Raw genomic sequence first — 22,071 nt, forward strand, 5'->3', positions numbered from 1 at the left:
TGGTTTTTAAATATTTTTTTCATTTGCAAAAGTACAGCATCCCTTTGAAAATATTGAATGCGGTCTGTGGACTCACAGGGAAACATGGACCGTAGGTTGAAAACCATTGATCTAAATGGAATGTTGACTCCAGTTATCTGGAATCAGCAAAGGACCTCCTCAAGTCAGCATGAGCAGAAAGCTATGACTTACATTATCGAGTGAAGGACCTGGACTCAGTAGTGTGCAGGAACAGTGACAATACTTTGAAACCTGCAACTGAACTGGAGAGTGTTTTTAATTTTGTGACTTACACTGGCTACTTGGCTGATTCTTTGAAGGGCCTTTGAGATTTGGAAAACTACATTTTTTTTTCCCCACAGAAAGGGGCTGAAATAAACAATTTTTTAAAAATATTTAGTGATGCTTATTGAAGTAAAATCACTTTCTCTGAAAGTTGAGGACATGCACTATTATAACTGAACTGCTAAAACTTTTCTAGATTTGTGAAACAGTATAAAGTTGTGGGCCCAGCCATTCCTTGTTTGGGTACCACTGCAAAAAACTAAAATGAAAATTCATTTAATGTTTATTGGATGAACTCTGATTTTGTGGGTTACTTCGTGGCGACTAAAATTGTGTAACAGAAGCTAGCGACGGAAAGAGTATTACTTTACCGAGTCTTTCTTGCCTATGTAGAATTCTCTCCTGTGCTATCTTCTAGTTTTGGTCACTTTAGTTTTAAGAAACTGAGCTACCATTTTTTGCAAGGAGGGGTGAGGAATGCTAAACCATAGAGTTGGCAAGTGGAGAAAAAACTTCTCATGGTTTACAGGATCCAACTGTCCAGAAGCTGTGCAGATCTCTTAATCCCTCCCAAGTGGAGTAGCCTGTTAACTGAAAACTTGTGCAATGAGTTGAACATTTCCTTTTTAATTCCTGAACTCTGTGAGCAGTAAAGAAACCTGGGTGGGATAGGCTGAGTTGATAGTTATTGGTGGGATATTGAGGAACAGAGACTCACTGGGTAAGTATGTTCTTGCAATAGAACATAGTTTATTTGTATGAAATTGGAAATTGGACTTTGTCCCCTCAACTTCATCTCTTGCTTAGGAAAGGTCTCTGTTAATCCAAATTCCAAGTCCCCTGATTTATTTGGTTGGTTCGTTGCATTGTACAGCGGGTCTCATCTGGTTTGTGGCTCATGGGGTGGCCTCCGTCTTGGCATCTGCCTCTGGAGTGTAAGTGGGAAGAAATGAAAATAGGTTCGGAAGAAAGCCTGCCGCTTTGTTGAGCCTTTTCCTGCCTCTGCAGATTGCCTTTTGCTGTGGGAGTGTTGGGGAAACCTGGTGCTGGTGTGGCAAATTGCTCCTAAAGTGAGACTAAGGTGAAAGGACTGGGCAGCATGATTTTTCACTGAGATTTTTAACTTTATTTTATAAATGCCAGAAAATTCTCACGTATTTAGAATGGCAAAGCTCATACTGAATTTTTTCATTGCTTTGCATTCACTGCTCACATCTGAAGCTCTTCCAGCTTGTTACAGCTTCTTCTTGCTTTTCAATTTCTCTAACAGCAGTGACCAGCTCTTCAAACCATATCACCTTAGCCTGCTTATTAAACAGTTAAATACATGTGTCTCCATTTGTACAGCTAAAGCGAGCAATTCTGATGAAGCCCTTGTGAGCTCTACCCACCAGTCTAGCCTCTCTGCAAAGAAGTGTGACCCAAAGCATAAGGATTGCTTGCTGCGGGAGTTTCGAAAGTTATGTGCTATGGTTGCTGAGAAGCCCAGCTATAACGTTAAAACACAGATCATTCAGGACTTCTTGCAAAAAGGAACTGCAGGAGGTGTGTGTGACTTTTGTGTTGGACGGGCATCTGAAAACAATGAACAAAGGTCACCAGCTCTGTCTGGCATGGGGATAAAAGACAGTCCTGTCCACGGGTAAGGTGCAGTTCACAGAGTTTGCGCTGCACTACTTTTCTCTGTTGTGATGTGGTCAGTGCCTGCAGTGTGGACTGCCATGTTTTCATCTGTTATCTAGGTAATAAGTGCAATGATGCTGGTTTCATGGGGAAACTTTTGGAGCTGGGGCTAAATTTGCAATGCCAGGATTAGCCACGGAGGATCAACTATGAAACACTTTTAAATGGAGAGGAGAACCCCAGAGGGGCAGTGTGTTGTGTTGCTGTCTTTTAGAGGTGGTACTTGTCTACTGGGCCCCTGCATACATGAATCTTGAGCTCATAGTTCAGACCAATTTCTGACTTTCTGATGATCTACACATCCTTTTTTAGATGGCTTCCATGGTGACTTGTACCTTACTATTAAGCTGCTGTTACCAGGTGTCATTAAAACTGTTTACAACTTGAACGACAAGCAGATTGTCAAGCTGTTCAGCAGGATTTTCAACTGCAGCCAGGAGGAGATGGTGCAGGATCTAGAGCAGGTCAGTAAAGGGATGGAGACAGCATGTTTGCTACATCTCTCACTGTTCAGCCCCTTGATACTGAAATGATGCACATCTGCCTTCCTTTGAAAGGGTTCCACAGCTGGAGTTGGTGGGTCTCTTTCATTTTGGCAGTTTAGCATGATGCTTGTCTCAAAGTGAACCTTTTAGTGATATTCTAACAGAATACAGGAAGGTGGTGTGATGTCATCAGTCAAGCTCTACCATTCAAGACTAAACCTGTTGTAATACAAAGGTTAGGAACACTGTGCTGGTCATGCTTGACACTGTTGAAATCTTTGTTGGAGCAGTTTCAAGAGTTCTTGTTTTGTCTGCCTTATCCCCATTTAACTGACTGCAACAACTTTAAAAAAATACTATCCAAGTGATGGGTCTGCTTCGGTATGCTTAGACCTTATTAGCGTCCTGTGAAATCAGTGAGGGTTCATGATGCATAAACTCTGCAAGATTAGAGTCACAGTGATGAAATTAAAGTCTCCATCTGTTGCACTTGAGGAAAATACCACAGCAGGGTACTATGGTATTATCTTTTCTTTGCATATACCACTCAGAAAAGAAATGACTGGTATGAAAATCCCAGTGCTGTGACAGATTTCTCTTCCTTGTTCTCTTGTGACCCATTCGTAGAGGTATGGGATCAGCCGCCTTTTTTCACTTCCTACTAAGGATCTAGGTATTGTCAATGGTATTTCTATCTCCTTTTGTTCTTAGTCTCCTGCCAATGATTTAATGAACATCCTGGTTTTGTTTGCTTTGGAGACAGGGAGATGTTTCTGAAACAGTGCGCATCTTCTTTGAAGAGAGCACGTCCTGCCCTCCTGCTGCCAAAAGTCTCCTTACCATCCAGGAAGTAGATGCATTCCTCACCCAACTTTCAAAGCTTTCTAAGGAGGATGACCAGCAAAGTTTGCTGCAAGATATCACTGGCAGGTACGGTGAGACACTGTTAAATCTGTCTCTAAGGCCAACCAGTGGTTGGTTCTGGTTATGTTTTTATGGTATGAGGAGCCAAGTCTTACATTTAGATAAGTGGTTTGAATTCAGCCCTCATTGATAGTGACAGTCCTTGCACTCTGGCTTGTCAGTAGTTTGAGTGAAATGTGTTGGTCTCAGTGCAGATCCTAATGGATACATACGCACATGAGAAATTTTTATCAGTTGTTACTGACCAAAAAAGCCATGTAGTCTGAACTCTGTTTGTTTTTATTGAGGATCCTTCAGTATCCAAGTTAAATCTCCATATGAGTACTCATCAGCATAGCAAGTGTGTTACTTTTGCTCATGCTGTGTGTAAAGAATGTTGGTCTTGATTAAGTCAGTGTCTTGTACCAGCACTAAGTAAATGGACCAGAAGCTTCTGTGGTGACTTACCTGCAGGTGAAACTGCTGTTCTCAGCCACTGCAGAGGTAGAAAGTCTAAGGAACCTGGTTGTGTGGTCTTGTTCAGTAACCCTACAGGGTTCAGGCTGTTGATCAGTTATAGCACTTTTATTTTACATTTGTTACATTTCAAAATTAACTTGTTAATTATCTTTCTCCAACTCCAATACATGAAGGAATAGAATTACTGTTGGGACTAAATTCGAAGGACTCTATAAAGTCTTTCAAGCCCTAAGATTTTTGTGACTGTTGGAATGTAAAATCCCATACATTTTGGTCTTTTTTTCATTAGTAAGGCCTTTGAATTGAGGGGCTAGTGTTTTTGCTGCCTCCATTTTTAGGTGTTTGATTTTTGAGATACCTTAAACAGGCCTGATCTGCAGTGCCCAGTGATATCGAAAAATCAGATTCTTGAAGGCATGCCACGTTGGACACTAAAAATCAGTATTAAAAGTCTCGACTCTTATATTTACTATGCCCAGTGCTTTTATTGTTTTTTTTATTTAAAAAAAAAAAAAGAGGAGCTGGTACTCAGCCAGGTCCGTACCCTCCTTCCCCAGCCAATCCCACAGCTGAGGCTGCCGAGGTGCCAGGACTCAGTACTGGTGAGTACCGACACAAAAGAAGCACTAACCATGCCACATTGATCTGGTGTCACGCATCTCTCCAAAGACAAGTGTTTGATACTTCATTCCAGCTCTACTTTGTTCATGATTCAAGTGATGTGGCTAGGAATGTTGTACCACCAGTGTTTAACGTGCTGGGCTGCAAGATGACACATGCCTTTCAGTCAAGGAGACTGAACTGTAACCACCATCAATTGTTTTATTAACTGAAGTGTGAGCAGATTCCACTGCAGCCAGCTTCCTGATTGCTCTTCGCAATGGCCACTTGTCAAGTGCCTGTTTCTTGGTTTTTGCAAATATCCTATATGTATATAGGAGTCAGCCTCACTAGAAAATATTAGCTTGAGAGAATCATCCTTCAACTGAGTTAGACGTAAAGTTGTAGGAAGTCAGTAAAATTTTCACCCCTGGGTCCCAAAGTCAAGATCCCACCGAGATGACAGTAAAGCTCAATATCAGGAGCCCTGATACAAAGATATCTGTCCTTGGACTGTCTGTGTAGCATCATCGCACACTGCTTTGCAAACTACGTGTGCAGAAGTGCACTGAATTGCCCTTCACCCCAGGGATGGCTGCAGCAGCTAAATAACCCGCTTTGCAACAGTGAGAAAAGGGCAGATCCCTGTGTTAAATCCCCATGTGTCTTAAATAGCTAAACTCTCTGTACAAGGGCACCTCTAAAAAGCCCCCAGTAAATTCCATGGGCCATGGATGTCTGCTACTGAAGGGTAAACAGTTTAGACCCTACTGGGATTTGAACATGTGGTTCTGCAGGCTTTTGGAGCCTCACCCTAAAGTTTAGATCACTGTCAGAGCTGTCCCCTACATTTGCATTTGGCCATTTACAGAGGTAGTCGGGAGCTGTATGAGCACTTCTGTCGGTAACAGACATCCTGGTATCAGTACAGTGACCTGCTGAGTGTGTGGCATGCGTCTGCTCCAACTTCTGCAGACAGTGCACCTGCCTCCTGTCTGACAGTGGTGGCACTGCTGAAATGTGACTGTGCCACTTGCCTCGTTATTTGTGTAACACTCATGTAACAGTCAGATTGATTAGATGCGTCACCTTCCAAGGAAAGTGGTGGGAGTTCCATATTCTCAGCCATTCTGAGCCCTAGAAAGGGCATTGCAGTGGGAGGCAGGCTGGTGGCCTGGCTTTAAAGTGCTCTTCCACAGAGTGGTCCACATTGTATTGTGTCACTGCTATTGATTGCAGTGTCACTCTGTGGGCTTAAAATCCTCTCTGGGACTCCAATCTCAGAGGCCTGGGGAGAGTCTTGGCTTTGATTTTTGGTTCTGTTCAGTCCTGCTCTCACTCTGCTCTGGGGTTTACCTCCTGTTACTAAGGGGTGGAGCAGATTTCTTATCCCGTTCCCATGGGAAAGGAGTAATTCAGATGAACATCCACTGATGGAATCTTCTTTTCATTTTAGGTGCACGGGCAATGACCTGAAATGCATCATCAGGCTAATTAAGCATGATCTGAAAATGAATGCTGGTGCCAAGCATGTGTGAGTTCCATGTTCTCTGTATGAGAAATAAAACTGGAAGCAAGCCACAGCCTCCTTACCTGTATTCAGAGAGGCTCGGCGTGAGAGTAACATTCTTCCCCACTTAATTGTTTGAAGGTTGGATGCTTTGGATCCTAATGCTTATGAGGCATTCAAAGCATCGCGCAATCTCCAGAACGTGGTGGAGCGAGTGCTGAGGAACCAGAAGGAGGCTGAGAAGTTACCAGGGCGGAAGCGAACCCTCAGTGTGCAGGCCTCCCTGATGACCCCTGTTCAGCCCATGCTGGTAATGTAGATTTCCCCAGTACCCTGCAGAGGGAGGGATGAGAATCCTCATAGAAACCTTCCTGAGATTCTGAGCAATAAACACACACCCAGCTATGCAAGAGGGGGTGATGGAGTGTGAGGTACTGGGATAATGTCTGGCTTTAAACTGCTTTTCTGTGGAAAGGCCTACACTTAGGCGTGCTATAAAATTGTTATTGGCGTGATGAGACCTAAGCAAACAAACTCTCTCTGGCTCTCGCATCTCTTCTGGCTCTTCTTTGGAAGGTTTTTAAAAAATCATTTCAACCGCTTTAGAGCAGAAGTGTTCCAATAGTTGTTCTCCTGTTTTTGGAACAAAAGAGAATTCAGTATTGAGATCTTGGCTTCCTTAGAGAATAAGCACCTTCCTTCCCCTCTTAAGAGCTTAACACAGAAATGGGGTTACGTGCAGTGGGACAGAGTTCTAAATATGATAGAGTTCAATTAAGAAAAAGAATTTGGCCTGAAAGTCGGGAGATTTTCCCTGATGGCAGCCTGAGCTGGGGGGCTGGCATCTGTGTGTCCCAGGCCAAGGCTGGGGGGCCTAGCATCCATGTGGTGGGGACCAAAGCTGATCTGTGGGGCTGGGGCTGGCTGGGATAGAATTAGAGCTGGTAGCAGGGAGGAGCAGTGGTCTGAGGCAGGGGACTTCCTCTGGTTTGGCAATTTCTCTTGTCCAGAACCAAACAGGTGCCAAGAGTGTCAGACAGTATTCCCTCTTTTTTTCTCACTCAAGGGCAGGTTACATTTTGTTATGTGCACCAAGTTATGTGTGGATGTGCACCACCAATATAAATACATGCTGCCAGCTGGGAGAGTTCTGTTAATCAGCTTGGCAGCACCTAGGTGGCCACCCAAGTGCTCTGCAGGAAACACTGATACCAGACCAGTGAGGTCCAACCTGTAGTTAAAAGCAATGTCAATTAATACTGTTGCAAGTGAAGTCTTTTTTTTATGGGCATCTTCTTTCCTGCTTTATGTAAGGCTGAAGCCTGCAAATCAATCGAGTACGCCATGAAGAAGTGCCCTAATGGGATGTATGCGGAGATCAAGTATGATGGGGAACGAGTTCAGGTCCACAAGAATGGAGATCACTTCAGCTATTTCAGCCGAAGCCTCAAACCTGTCCTCCCTCACAAAGTAAGCAGAGTCCTACGTCGGTCTTGTAATTTGTCTTCTGTTTGCTTTTGTCCTCTCAGGACTTGTGTGACAAACTGAATTCCCCAGCAGTTCTGGGTGCCAACAAGTCCAGCTTCTGTTGGGAACCATTGTGGAGCACATCAGATATTTCAGGAATTTGAAACAGCTCCATTCAATATTGTCAGCAAAATTCATTGTTAACCTCTTGGGCTATGTCTACACTGTACAGTAAACCGAGGCTCTGACTCTGGTTTGAGCCAAAGCCCTGCTTTCTTCCTTCTGCAAATCAGTGCAATGGGTCAGCGAGAGGCTCTGACTTCCTTGTTCTGAAAGCCTATGTCTGAACTCAACGCTCCATCTTCATGCTCTACACACAAATGTCCTTCCTCCCTCCTGCTGCTACCTCTGCTTTCCATGATGCTCCACAATGTCTTCCTGTCCCATGAAGTGTGAGAGGTTACACTTCTGTTCCTCCTTTGTACCTTTCCAAGTCTCCTTCCCACTGTCCTTGTCAGGGTACTTTGCCTGTCCCTGTGGCCTGGGTTAGTTGCAGTAGGATGTAAGGAGGTTTCTCAATGGCATTGTGTTTAACGTGGTTGCATTGTGATTAAGACTACAGCATTATCTCCTACACAGAATTGAAAGGGGGAATTGTACCTTCTGCAGGTTGCTGCTGGTATGTTCCCAGGTGTAGCTCAGATTGATTTAGCTGTCTCCAGTGTATAGTTGCTTACTGTTGGGATAGAATGAGAAGGTCTCTAGCCAACCACGCTGCGTTCTGAGTTGCAAACATTGAGTGTACTGCTCTATGTTGAAAGAATGAGACAGGCCTCAAGGCAAACTTAAAAGTAAGGCATTGCTGTGTGCTTTTGCAGGTAGCCCATTTTAAGGACTTCATCCCCAAGGCTTTTGCTGGTGGAAACAGTATGATTCTGGATTCAGAAGTTCTCCTGATTGACAACAAAACTGGCAAACCACTACCCTTTGGGACCCTTGGAGTGCATAAGGTACCAAAGAGGGCACTTGCCCTATACAGCTTTAACCTTCAGGCTGTGGTCACTAGTTATTTAGATGCTCTTTGTCTGTCAAACGTTTTATCCTGTATTTTATCATCACTTAGGGCTATTGACATGCTCAGTCCTAAACAGAACTTTAGAGGAAGATCTGATGACTGGCCAGGGATGTTATAGTGTAAATTAGAAGGTACAGCCAAGACATGCAACATACTATTCTCAAAAGATGGGTTTTGATCAAGTGGTGGCCCAGATAGTTGGGCAACATCAGCCCAGGATACGTAGTAAAATGTCTGAGAAAGAAATAGCTGCTTGACTTGCTGCTCACAAATGGGGAAGAGCTAGTGGGTAAAATAGAAGTGGGTGGCAACCTGGACTACAGCAATCATGAGATGATGGATTTTCGGGATTCTGACAAAAGGAAGAAAGAGGAGCAGTAAAATACAGACCCTTGATTTCAGAAGAGCAGACTTCGACTCCCTGAGAGACTTATTGGGAAGGATCCCCTGGAAAGCTAATATGAAGGGAAAAGAAGTTCAGGAGAACTGGTGGTGTTTTAAAGAAGCCTTATTGAAGGCACAGGAACAAACTGTCCCAACACAGTAAGAAAAGCAAATCTGGTAGGCAACCAGCTTGGCTTACCAGGGAAATCCTTGGTGAGCTTAAACTCAAAAGGGATGCATATAAAAAGTGGAAAGTTGGACAGATGACTAAAGAAGAGTATAAATATATGGCTGGAGAATGCCAGGGAGTAATCGGGAAAGCAAAAGCACAATTGAAACTGCAGCTAGCAAGGTATGTGAAGGGCAACAAGAAGGGTTTCTACAGGCATGTTGACAATAAGAGGGTGATCAGGGAGTATGTGGGGCAGTTACTGGATGAGGGAGGTAACCTGGTGACAGAGGATGTGGGAAAGGCTGAAGTACTCAATGCTTTTTTGCCTCAGTCTTCATGAACAAGGTCAGCTCCCTGATTAAGGCACTAGGCAATGCAGTATGGGAAGGAAGTGGGCAGCCCTCAATGGAAAAAGGACAGGTTAAGAGCTATTCAGAAAGGCTACATGTACACAAATCCATGGGTCTGGATTTAATGCATCCAAGGGTACTGAGGGAATTGGCAGATGTCATTGAGAGCCTTTGGCTATTATCTTTGAAAACTTGTGGAGCTCAGGAGAGATTCCAAATGATTGGAAAAAGGCAAATGTTGTGCCCATCTTTTAAAAAGGAAAGGACGACAATTCAGGGAACTATAGACCAGTCAGCCTTACCTTTAGTCTCTGGAAAAATCACAGAGGGCATCCTCAAGGAATCCGTTTTGAAGCACTTGGAAGAGGGGAAATTTATCAAGAGTAGTTAACATGGATTCACCAAGGGCAAGTCATGCCTGACCAGTCTGATTAGCATCTATGATGAGGTAACTGGCTCTGTGGACGTGGGGAGTCAGTGGATATGATACACCTTGACTTTAGCAAAGCTTTTGGTACAGTCTCCCACAACATTCTTGCCCATAAGTTGGGGAAGTATGGATTGATACATGGACTGTAAGATGGATAGAAGGCTGGCTAGATAGTTGAGCCAAACAGGTAGTGATCAATGGCTCTGTCTGGTTGGCAGTCGGTTTCAAGTTGCGTGCTCCAAGGATCGGTTCTAGGGCAGGTATTGTTCAACATCTTTATTAATGACCTGGATGACAGGATGGATTCCACCCTCAGCAGATTTGCAGATGACACTGAGCTAGGGAGTCAGGTAGATACATTGGAGGGTAGGGATAGGGTCCAGAGTGACCAGATGAACCTCATCAGATTTCTTTTGGCCCAATTCTCCAATTCAACAAGGACAAGTGCAGAGTCCTCCACTTGGGACAGAAGAATCCCAAGCATTGTTATAGGCTGGGGGCCAACTGGGTAAGTAGCAAGTGCAGCAGAAAGGGACTTGGGGATTGTGGCGGACGAGAGGCTGGACATGAGTCAGCAGTGAGCCCTTGTAGCCCAGAAGGCTAACAACCTTTTGGGGTGCAGTAAGAGAGCATTTCCAGCAGATCTAGAGAAGTTATTCCCTTTTATTCGACACTGGGGAGGCCACATCTAGAGTGTTGCAGCCAATTTTTGGCCGCCCAGTATAGGAACATTGTGGACACATTGGAGTGCGTTCAGTGGAGGGCAGTGAAAACCATTAGGGGGCTGGAGCACATGATCTATGTGGAGAGACTGAGGGATTTGGGCTTAGTTAGTTTTCAGAATAGAAGAGTGAGGGGTGAGTTGATAGCAGCCTTCAACTCCCTGAAGGGAGGCTCTATAAAGGATGGAGAGAGGCTGTTCTCAGTGGTGACAGATGGCAGAACAAGGAGCAATGGCCTGAAGTTAGAGGGAGAGGTGGAGGTTGGATATTACGAAAAACTATTTCACCAGGAGGGTGGTGAAACACTGGAATGCATTACCGAGAGAAGTGGTGGAATCTCCACCCCTAGAGGTTTTTAAGTGCTGGCTTGACATGGTCCTGGCTGAGCTGATTTAGTTGGGGTTGATCCTGCTTTAGGCAGGGGGCTGGACTAGATGGCCTCCTATGGGCCCTGCCAGCCCTAGGAGTCGACGATTCTAGGATTCTAAAGTCAGTCATAGGTTTTGCTGCCATTGAATGTTCAGGGTTGCTTGCTATGTTCTTTGGCAAGTGGAAAAGGCCAAAATGACAGTGACATGAGCTTTAGATCCACATGAATATGGTTTTAAACTCAGACCTGTGGTAAACTGAGATGTGGATCAAGGCCAGAAACTGAAAATTAAATTGGAACTGTTTTACTGATTTCTAAGGAGCCTCTTCTGAGAAATCAATGAAAGATTTGTTTGGGTTTTCCTCACAGCAGTAACTACTCATGCTTGGGTTGCTTTAAGCCATTAATAGCCATGGTTTTTTTTTATTGCCAGGTCACCAGGAAATTATTAACATGTTTTATTTTCCTAGTTTGCGTGTAAAGAGACACTGTGAATTTAAATCTGACATCAGGGAGAATGTTTACGGCTATTACCAAAATACAAGTGCAGCGGGGAAAATATTTTTCTGTTTAGTATTCTTAATGCTTGAGAGACTTTACACATAGTCGCATCTCTCCTGTATACCTGCTTGCAGAATAGCTTTTGATGCTAAAAAGGCGCCTAACTACTAAAGTTCCTTAATTGACATTGACTTTGCCTTTACAGAAAGCTGCTTTCCAGGATGCCAATGTCTGCTTGTTCGTGTTTGACTGCATCTATTTCAATGACACCAGCCTCATGGACAGGTGTGTTTGACAGACGTAGCTTTGTTGGTGAATCAAGATGGAGAAATAGTTCTAGGACAACATTTTTAAAAGCACCCAGGTTGTTTTCAAAAGTCACTTAAGCACTTAAGAGCCTAAGTCACAATAAAATACAATAGCATTTAGGCACCTAAATACTGAAGTTCCTTTCGAAAATATTACACCTAGTATGAAGATAGCGTGGCACATACTCTTCCCCAGAAGTCTGGGCGGCACACTGGCAAATCGAGTACACGATGGAAAGAAATAAAACAACCTGCAGTCCTAGTGCAGCTTATATTGTAGTCCACATTTAAGGGCAAAAAAGTAGAAGCTGGGACCAATGTTCCCTCCCATTTTTTCTATCCGTATGCCAATTAATTTTGTTATGTGAACCATGACATGTACAAAGTGCACCACCAATAGAAACACATGCTGGTAGGTACGGACACGCTGCGAATCTGCTAGACAGCATTTGATTCTCTCCTGAGTGGCTGCCCAAGTGCCCTGCTTGTAGGGAACACTAGACAAGACCCTTTGGTTCTCTTCAGACTTCTGCCACTAGCTTCTCATGCTGTGAACTTTGGCAGGTCATTGCCATGTGCCATACTTTTTGTATATAGTATATGTAATACACGATGTATAATTGTGAAAAAGGCATTCTCCAACTGAGGCTTCCTCAAGGTTGTCTTAGCACTTTGAGATCCTTGCACTATCCTGTAAGTGCAAGTTTTTGCTAAAAACAGAAGTTTCTACTTCTCTGTGTAGAAATAAACATAGGATGAGATTTGCTAAATGCTGTTTAAACATTTGTGTGACTCGTACTTAGTGTCGGTTGGGATCTTTTGTTTCCCCTTGGTTGATGTGGCTGTACTGTTTGTTAGGCCTCTGCGTGAGCGTCGGAAGTTTCTCCATGATAACATGGTGGAAATCCCCAATCGGATACTCTTCTCTGAGATGAAGCATGTCACAGTGAGTTCAGTTTCAACTAGCAAAAAGACTTCTTAAATGGTCATCTCTTGGCCTGTGAACTGGGTATTTGCATCTCCCTGGTTAATGGAGCAACGGTATAATTAGGGCTGCAATTGTGAGATGTATAAATTTTTTTAATCTGAGTGATTGGCCTTATGGATTCCATTTCTGGAGTGCTCAGAATCATTCAGCTGTCAGTGTCTGAGGCTGCACCTGCATCTTACAGACTTTTACAGTCCCCCTGCTTGAGGGCATAAAGGGCAGAACAGGCTCATCATTGCTTTAATGTCATCTTACCACCTGTGAAAACAGTGGAGAACCTTGCCGTGTCCGCTTACCCTCACTGAAAGGTTCCTGCAAAAACCTAGGGAGCAGCTGCAATCCATTGTGAGTAAGGGATAGTTAGTAGTTCAAACATCTGCATTAGATGGGTCAGAGACAGCAACTCTGTCCATGGCTACTTCCATCAACATAAGCAGAGCTTCATGGATTCCATCTTTGGAACTACTGAAAGAGGGCCCCAAATGACATCTGGGGACCGTCCATGTGAGAGTTATGTGACCTGTTTAATGCATTTACTGATGAATCCTGCATTCTTCGTTAAGAGCCAGTCTCCACTCACTCAGTCTGCATACCAGCCTCTAGGAGAAATCAGGCAAGATCCCAAAGGTTCACCATGCAGTGACCTTCTGCTTATTACTACAATCCACAAATGACTTTGGAGCCACGGAGGCAAAAACCAAGGTTCCAATGCAAGAGCCCCTTTGCTTTTCTCCCCTACTGCACATCCTGTGACTACCTCAGCAATTTAACACCATTATTGAGAGCCAGCCAGAACCATTCCAAGATTGATGTCCCTTTTTCCCCCCTTGGCAGCCACATACTTTATTTTTGCAGGGCTGAATTTGGATTGACAATTCTTAGCTATTTTAAATGTGGGGTGATCCACCCTGCCCTAGTCGCTGCTTTTCCACCTCATTCCTGGCCCCCACTGTTAAAACAAGTGGATTTCATCTAAGGCTTGGAGCGGTGGAAGATGGTGCATTTGGAGCTCAGAGGCTTTACTAATGTTATCTAATCCCCAAGAAGAAGGGAGATGAGCACCCAGATGCTCAATTTGAGATATCTCAGCAGGTGGTCAGCCCAGACTTTCACCCACCACAGCATCTTAGCAGAGGCATCGAAGTTTGATGCCCGCTTTGGTAGCGCTGTCCTGCTCATATTTAAATAGCACTCCTAATGTTCACCTCCTGAATGCAGTCACTACGTTCTGGTCACCAGAAGTGGAATCCATATAGACAGTCACTTGAAGAGACAACAGTTACTTATCTTAGTGATTGTGTTGTCCATGTGGATTCCAGGACTGCCCAACCCCCCCATTGCTGTTCATCCATCTGGATTCTGTATGGTGAAGGAACCAAGGGATAGTTAGATCTGCTTCACTTTTTATACCCAAAGATGAGGCATGATGAGATCAAACACTTAAGTACAGGTCCCAAATGACACCACTGGCCAAAGAATCTGATTTTGTATGTGTGGGATTCATGTGCACCAGATTAGGATCCATTTGGATGATGCATCTTGAATAACCACATTTACTGTAAAGCCAATGACAGTTCTTTGTGTTGGGAGATATCGGTGGGAGTAGCCGTTGCATGCCCAAAGCAGACAGTGAAGAAAAGCAAATAGTGGGGCTTGACTCTCTTTGAAAATCTCTGCTGAAACTGGCTTGCTCATATCCTTTATGGTCACTTTCTGCTTTCATTAGGCATTTCTGCTCCCACCCAAGAGCTGCAAAAGGGAGTGCCCATGAACACAGCCCCCTCTGGTGTGGTGATCTTCTAACAGCTTCCTTCTCCTTTCAGAAAGCGTCCGATCTGGTCGATATGATCAATCGAGTCATCCGCGAGGGGCTGGAAGGACTGGTGCTTAAAGACATAAAGGCAAGTGTGCTTACATCCACGGTGTTTCCTTGCTTGGGCTTTCTCTGGATAAGATTGCCCCATGCGCCAGTACTGTCGCCCAGTCTTACCACAAACCCTGCTCTTACACAGATAAGAGCCTTCAAGCAATGTCAGGAGTGGGGCAGTTCCCTTACAGTGGGTTTCATTTGAATTCCAGTGCTGTTCCTTTTCCCCCCCGCTCGCTTGTTGGTCTCCAATTGCCACCTGCTCTCTTGATTATACACCCTGCTGTCCCTAAGGCAGGGCTGTACTGTGCTCATGTGCCTTTGGCAGCACAGTTCAGTGGGAACGACTCTGAGTTGAGTGTCAAGAAATGTTTCAAGTCGTGGCTCTGCCACTGGCTAGGTGTGTGACACAGGCAGGTCACTGCATCACCCCGCACCTCAGAAAGAGACATTAGCCCCCTCTGCAAAGTGATGCGAGTTCTTTGGATAAATGGCATGCAGCATTTTCATTTAGGAGCCTGCAGTAGGTGCCATTTCCATGAACAATGGAAGACTTAGTCTAAGCCTTTCCCTGGGAATGAGAGTATTGAAACGCTCTAGTTCAGTGACCAACTTGCTGCCTTCCTACACTGTGTCAGAAAGATCGCTGGCACTGGCCCCAGTCCAGGGATCAGTGGTTGAAATACGGCTCTCTGCCGGTGTGATGAAATAGAAGACTTGGGTTTAAAATGGGTCCTTGCAAAAATTCAAGCGTGCTGCTTTCTGATTCAGAGTTCTTGTTTGTTTGGCGCAGAGCACGTACGAGCCTGGAAAACGTCACTGGCTGAAAGTGAAAAAAGATTATCTGAATGAAGGAGCCATGGCTGACACGGCAGACCTGGTGGTTCTGGGAGCTTTCTATGGACAGGGCAGTAAAGGTGTGTCTCCAAGAAATAACGTGAGTCAATAACTTCCTGTCCTTTGGCTGGGAAAAAAAAAATCTCTGGCTCGTTGGTTTGCAGACAGCTATGCTCTCACCTGGCTAAGACATGGCCGTACCAGCTATTGCGTGCCACTTCCACAAAACAACCAGCAGCCCAGCTGCACTGTGGGCTGGAGTGCTCGCAGCTGAATGAGCTGCCATGGAGGTGCACTGTGGGCTGGTGTGCAGTGCTCATTGTTTGTGAGTTCTAGTGCACCTGGCTAGAATCCCAAAGTCCCAAGGGTAAGAGGGACTGTCCTCTCGTGGATAGACAACTGGCTAAAAGAAAGGAGACAAAGGATAGGAATAAACTGTCAGTTGTCAGATTGGAGAGGTGTAACTAGTGGTGTCCCCCAGGGTTCTGTAGTGGAACCAGACCTATTCAACTTATTCATAAGCCATATGGAGAAAAGGGTAAACAGTGAGGTGGCAGAATTTGCAAATGATACAAAACTGTTCAAGGGAGTTAAATCCAAAGCAGCCTGGGAAGAACTTCAAAAGGATCTCACAAAACTAGGTGACTGGGCAACAAAATGGCAGACGAATTTTAATGTTGAAAAATGCAATGTAATGCATCTGGGAAACCACAGTCCCAGCTAAACATCTGAAGTGATGGGAACTAAATTAGAACGAGATCTTGGAGTCCCTGTGGCTCGTTCTCTGAAAATATCCATTTAGTACGCAGCCCCCGTCAAAAAAGCAAACAATGTTAGGAGTCACTAAAAAAGGAAGAGGATAAGACCGAGAATATCTTATTGCCTCTTTGTAGATCTATGGTACGCCCACATCCTTATTACTGCCTACAGGTGTGGTCGCCTCATCTCAAAGATATCTTGGCATTGGAGAGAGTTCAGAAAGGGGGAATGAAAGTGATTAGGGGTTTGAATGGCTGCCATATGAGGGAGATGAGAGAGACTGGGGCTTTTAAGCCTAGATGAGGAGATTAGTGGGAGTATGATAGAGGTCTATAAAATCGAGAGATATGGAGAAAGTGAGTAACGAAAAGAACTAGAGAACTAGGGGTCACCAAATGAAATTGATAGGTAGCAGGTATAAAACAAGGTGTTTCTTCATGCCACGCACAGTAAAGCTGTGGAACTCCTTGCCGGAGGGTGTTGCGAAGATCAGGACTTTAACAGGGTTCAAAAAGAATTGGATAAGTTCCTGGAGGATAGGCCCATCAGGATGGGCAGGAATGGTGTCCCTAGCCCCTGCTCGACAGAAGCTGGGAATGGGCGACAGGGGAAGGATCGCTTTGGTTATTTGTTATGTTCACTTCCTCTGGGCAGTCTGGCATTAGCCACTGCCTGAAGACAGGACATTGGGCTAGACAGCCCTTTGGTCTTGACCCAATGTGGCCATTCTTCTGAGCCCAGAAGCTGGGAACTGCTCTTCGGCTTGCTGGCCCTGTGTGCCGTGAAGTGGTTGGCTCATCCTGGCATTGCAGTACTGGAGCCCCTCCTCCTTCTTCCAGGTGGGATGATGTCCATTTTCCTCATGGGCTGCTATGACCCCAAGAGCCAGAAGTGGTGCACGGTGACAAAGTGTGCTGGCGGGCATGACGATGCCACGCTGGCTCGTCTGCAGAAGGAGCTGGACATGGTGAAGATCAGCAAGGTGAGGGGGGCTCTGATATGTACCTGCTTGGGGGAAGTGCTCAGCAAAGGGCTTGAAGAAAGACTCTTCCCCTTTGGGCTTGAGTAGGGCAGGGAGCTAGCTAGAGAATGCTGTGTCCGGATTTAACTGGCTGCTGGTGGGGGGCTGGTTAAGAACCAGTTAGCAGTCCTGCCATTAGACCTTCACATCTTGTGCTCTGGAGTTCTGAGCTTGGGAGTGTCACTTTCTAGACGTGTCTGTAGCCAAGCTCCACGTTGGAGGCAGCTCCTCAGCCAGTCTCTCTGGTTACTACAGAGAAGAGAAGCAGCAAGTGATCATTTGTTTGGGTTGCAGTGTTTAACCTGCCTAGTCAGGCCACAGTTTTGTAACTCGAGTGCTGTTGATGCCCAAATCTCAGGCCAACTGAGTGCCTTTGAGAAAGCTAGGGGCTGCCTTTTAAATACCAAGTTTGCAATCTCGGGCTTGGAGCGTTGATATGGTATTTTCGAAGGCTGAGAATGAACTTTGCCTTGTACACCTGAGTAGGTTAAAGTCTGTTTGAGTTAAACAGTTTTGGGAAGTCTGTGTGAGCAGAGATGGGGACTGCAGACCTCAGGGATACAGTGCTGTGCGGTACCTGCTCCCCAGCAGGTGTGAGGCAGAACCTCTGTTTCTTTGCAGTAGAGCTGTCTTGTGCAGAGCTGCAATGAACTGCTAATCCATCAGGCTTTTGTCCTTTCAGCAGGTCTTTGCACCTGAGCAGGTCCATCTTTTAACAGGCATGTTGCTATAGTAATCACCTTTTCTAGTTCTGATCCTGTTCTCTTGGCCTTCTAGGATCCCAGTAAAATTCCAAGCTGGCTGAAAATTAACAAGATCTATTATCCAGACTTCATTGTTCCTGACCCAAAGGCAAGTACTTCCATGGACGCATCCTGGTTTCCGGGGTGGGCATGAGGCAATGCACTATCTCTTAGGAAAGGTAGAGGTTTTGTATGCTGCCAAGTAGCTTCCATGATAGAGCACTGAGGGGAAGCACAACTCCTTAAAGTTGCATTTGCAGCCTTTCTTGGGGAAAATCTACTGATGCATCAAACCTCATCAAGATTTAATTTTTTAACAAGGCTTGCAGCTCAAGCTGCTGCCAAGAAGTGGATTGACAGAAGCCTTTAAAGGACTCATCCCGGCTAGGGACCTCATGTGAAATGTCAGGCAGGAAGCAACTTCACAGAGTCAAAGATCTGGTGAAAACTGAGCTGGAACCTTAGCTCTGCAGTTGCTACTTTCACCCGCATAATTTTGCAGTCTGAGCTTGTGTGCCATATGTCTGTGACATTCATGCTGTGACATTTCACCCACTGTCTGATACATGTGGCCATGCTGAAACCACCATAAAGCTATGACTTACGTCTGCCTGTGAGTATTTGGTGGAAGATCTCATGGCAACGATAAAAGGGTTGATTTGTGTGTGTTCAACTCAGCTTGGCCAGGCCTCTTACAGAGAAAGAGGCAGGAGAGTTCTGACACGCATACAGAGGATTGCAAAGGAAAATAATACACGGTTTCCTTGCTGATGGCTCTCCAATATTCCCGATCTAGAAAGCCCCGGTGTGGGAGATCACAGGTGCTGAGTTCTCTAAGGCAGAAGCTCACACTGCAGATGGGATCTCCATCCGCTTCCCTCGCTGTACTCGGATCCGAGATGACAAAGACTGGAAGACGGCCACCAACCTGCCTCAGCTCCGGGTGAGACTTTTAGTACGTTTACAACAATTGCAGGACAATACCGAGTCAATTGGAAGGGAAACCCCTTCGCACATGAGAAGCAGATCCTGACTGCATGGTACATACAGGAACTTGCGCTGGAAGTGGTGGTCATGATGGCGGCTGCATTTTGTCAGTTGCCCCGTAAAGGATGGGGAGCCAGCTGTGAGCTGGCTGTAAAGGAGTGGTGGCCGTAGCTTGACAGTAAGGTCTGAATGGCCATCTGCCATCTTCCTTGATGGACAAAAGTGGTTTTGTGACTGTCTTCACCAGTTGGCCGCTGGTCTCAGCCTCCTCTTTGTTGTTGGGTCTTTAATCATGGCCCTGCATGTTCTCCCGCATGCAGAGCAGCTGGAAGGAATTCTGGGGAGCGCAGAGGATGCTGAAAGGGCATGAGAGGGAATCCTCCGGGTGCCGCCTTTGTCACTCCTGACTCATGTTTCTGGGTGTTTCATGTCTGGCATTGGGGAACGTCCCCGTGGCTAGCAGGCAGGGTCTGTTCTTTTGTGAGACAGGAGCTCTACCAGCTCTCCAAAGAGAAGTCTGACTTCAGTGTCGTTGTGGCCGAGGAGGAGGGGTCCACAGCTAGCAGCAGTGGGGAGAACGAGGGAAATTCAAGGTCCTCCACGCCACACAAAATTCCCAAGACACCCCCAAGCAAGTCACCCGCAAAAGCCAAGAAGGCAGAAGGTAAGTGAGGGTCATGCACAGGCCCTCTGGGGACTGGGGGTTGGGTCAGCTGAAGCCAATCGCTGGTGTCTGGAGTGCATCACCACATCCCTAATGGTTAGCGTCACGTGCCCTGTGCAGAGGGGCGAGCGCCTCTGGTTCAGGGGCTCGATTTCACAGCACAAAGTGGATGGCCCTGGCTCTGAGGCTCGCTGGGGTTGGAGAAGGGGAAGCCAGGCTGATGTGGTCCTACCAGCCCACACGGAGGTAAAGGGGTAGATAATAAATTTGGTGCAGGACAATTCCTCTTCTCCCCTCTGTGCATCCAAACTGCCTTCGCGCACCCCAGTCTCCGCACCATGCACTGACGCAGGCCATGCCTACTGACAGGCAGCAAAGTGGCTGGCAGATCCCCCCAGAAGGCAGAGGAGAAGCGAGGGGACAAGCGGAAAGCAGCTGAGCTGGACACCGACGGGAAGAAGGTAAGGGGGGAGGGGCGCCTTCGGACAGGTGGGGAGCTATGGGGCAGTTGAGAGAGGGAAAACTCTGCTCCGTCCATTTATGTTCCACATCAGATCTGAAGCAGAGGCCACGTGCTGGGCAGGTGCAGCGAGGCGCTAAGGCGCCCACCGTACTCGAACCTATGGGCCTGACATAGCCCTCCCCTGAGCCATGGGTGGCAGTCGCAGTCTCAGGGGAGCAGGAAAACGGCTGTTTGTAGCATGGCCCAGGCAGCAAGCGATAACTAGCCAGCTGGGCCGGGGGGGCCTCTTGCACGGCAGCTGGCCTCTGCCTTGGAGTTGTCCGTTCCTGCAGAGCAGGGCTCGGGGAGAGGAACACACAGGGGAGCAGCTCCACTCTGAGGTGGGAATGGCCACCCAGACAAGGGCTTCTCACAGAGCCAGTGTGCCATGCCTAAGATTCCCCCCGCCCCCCCCCCCCACACACACACTCTCTCTCTCTCTCACAGCTCTGCCCAATCCGTCCACAGCCAGCCCCTGACAACTTCCCACAATTCGAGTGCCTCCTGCTGGGCCTGGCACAAGCTACTGCCAGGAGGAGGCACAGTCCATAGCTCACTTCCAGCTTTGCCTCCTTGCATCCAGCCAAGGAGCTGTGGAGACCCAGCTCCCACCCCTGGGAGATTAAGCTCTGGAGCTGCCGCTTGGGTGAGAGGGAGGAGAAAGGAGGGGCTTCTTCTGTCTCAGCATTGCAGGGGTTTGCTGCCCGCACAGGGTAGTGGGCCCAGAGGAGCTGTGGGGGCAGGCGGGGGTGAGCCTCTTGCTTTGAGGCAGATGCATTAGCATGTCAGCAGCAAGATGGGCAGAAAATGAGGGTTATGTGAGGACTGGCCTGGGGAGAAGGGCACTTTACACCTCCTTGCCTGAACCTCAGCCTTGCGCCGCTCTTGGCTGTAGCGCCTGCTGGAGGAACATCCGCCAGAACTGTGTCCCACCTCTGGGCTAAGCAAAAAGCGCAGTCAGGCTAGAAGTAGAATCTCTAGGAGAAGCTGGTAAGTGGGCCCATGGGACAGGGCAGGCTGCCAGGAGGAAGGGTACAAGGGAATGAGCTGTGATTGACTCCAGGGGACCTGGGCTCTCAGACCCCCAGGCACACGCAGAGCCGAGCGGGCTTGGTGCAAGTGGACCTGCTGCTCAGGGTGGCTGTTTGTTGTTGCAGAGCAGACCTGGTGGAGAGACGCAGCAGGCGAGCTGTGGACCTAGGAAGGTGCTAGCAGAGCAGCATGTAGAAGAGCTAAAGCTTTCCCCAGCTACCCTCCTAGAGCAGCCAGTCATTAAAGACTGAAACAAAACCGGGAACTCTGGCTAGATGGTTCTGTTGCAAAGGAGCCTGGGGGTGTGTTGTGCTGCAGCTGGGTTTGCAGGAAATCCTTGAGGCTTCCGGGAGGTGGGGTTAGCCGGCACAGTGGCTTGTTCAGGAACATGGCTCCCTTCCTGCCGCTGTGTGTTATGGAGAGTGCGTTCAGTCCCCCTCTGCTCTCCCCACGGGCTCCGTCATTGCCCACTGGATTGGTTGTGAGCCACTCTGCGGGGCTGAGGCCAGTGAAATGTAAGAGCAGCTCCTCTGTGCAGCGTGCAGACTGGGCCTCCCCTCCTTTCCATTGCGCACAGAGGTGGGGCTTGTCACCCCAGAGCAGCTGGCTGTGTGCCCTCCTGGCAGTAGCATGGGGGCTGGGCTCACTGTCGCAGCAGAAGGCCAGCTCCTGTCACTGCACCTAGCTGGTTGCGCAATGCTGCATATGGACATGGTCGGGGGGGCAGAGGGGAGGAATTGCCTGGCCTGCTTTCATCTGGAGGATGGGCCACTTCAGCCATTCCAGGTTCTGCAGTAAGCAGCGTAACTCTGCCACGTACGTAAGTGACCCCTTGTTGGGAGGGTAGTCATGTGGCCAGAAGGACCAGTCAGAGGAGCACAGTAGAGTTGGGGGCCAGGGTTAAGTGAATTGACCAGTACTCAGCTCTACCCCTTAGTTGGGGGTC

The 22,071-nt window shown here is 47.0% G+C and overlaps 1 protein-coding gene across 1 annotated transcript in view; it reads left to right on the forward strand.

Moving 5' to 3' along the window:
• Positions 1-22,071, forward strand: part of LIG3 (DNA ligase 3) — a 29,680-nt gene that overhangs the window by 5,151 nt on the left and 2,458 nt on the right. Inside the window, exons 4-19 of the mRNA XM_075013925.1 lie at positions 1,633-1,830; positions 2,281-2,432; positions 3,217-3,383; positions 5,893-5,970; positions 6,088-6,256; positions 7,261-7,416; positions 8,292-8,423; positions 11,623-11,702; positions 12,584-12,671; positions 14,537-14,614; positions 15,374-15,497; positions 17,016-17,158; positions 17,975-18,049; positions 18,737-18,883; positions 19,417-19,591; positions 19,961-20,052. Of these exons, the coding sequence (XP_074870026.1) occupies positions 1,633-1,830; positions 2,281-2,432; positions 3,217-3,383; positions 5,893-5,970; positions 6,088-6,256; positions 7,261-7,416; positions 8,292-8,423; positions 11,623-11,702; positions 12,584-12,671; positions 14,537-14,614; positions 15,374-15,497; positions 17,016-17,158; positions 17,975-18,049; positions 18,737-18,883; positions 19,417-19,591; positions 19,961-20,052 (2,054 nt within the window). The remainder of the gene's footprint in view (positions 1-1,632; positions 1,831-2,280; positions 2,433-3,216; positions 3,384-5,892; positions 5,971-6,087; positions 6,257-7,260; positions 7,417-8,291; positions 8,424-11,622; positions 11,703-12,583; positions 12,672-14,536; positions 14,615-15,373; positions 15,498-17,015; positions 17,159-17,974; positions 18,050-18,736; positions 18,884-19,416; positions 19,592-19,960; positions 20,053-22,071) is intronic.

This window comes from Carettochelys insculpta, chromosome 19, assembly GCF_033958435.1.
Source record: "Carettochelys insculpta isolate YL-2023 chromosome 19, ASM3395843v1, whole genome shotgun sequence".
Taxonomy (NCBI): Eukaryota; Metazoa; Chordata; order Testudines; family Carettochelyidae; genus Carettochelys; species Carettochelys insculpta.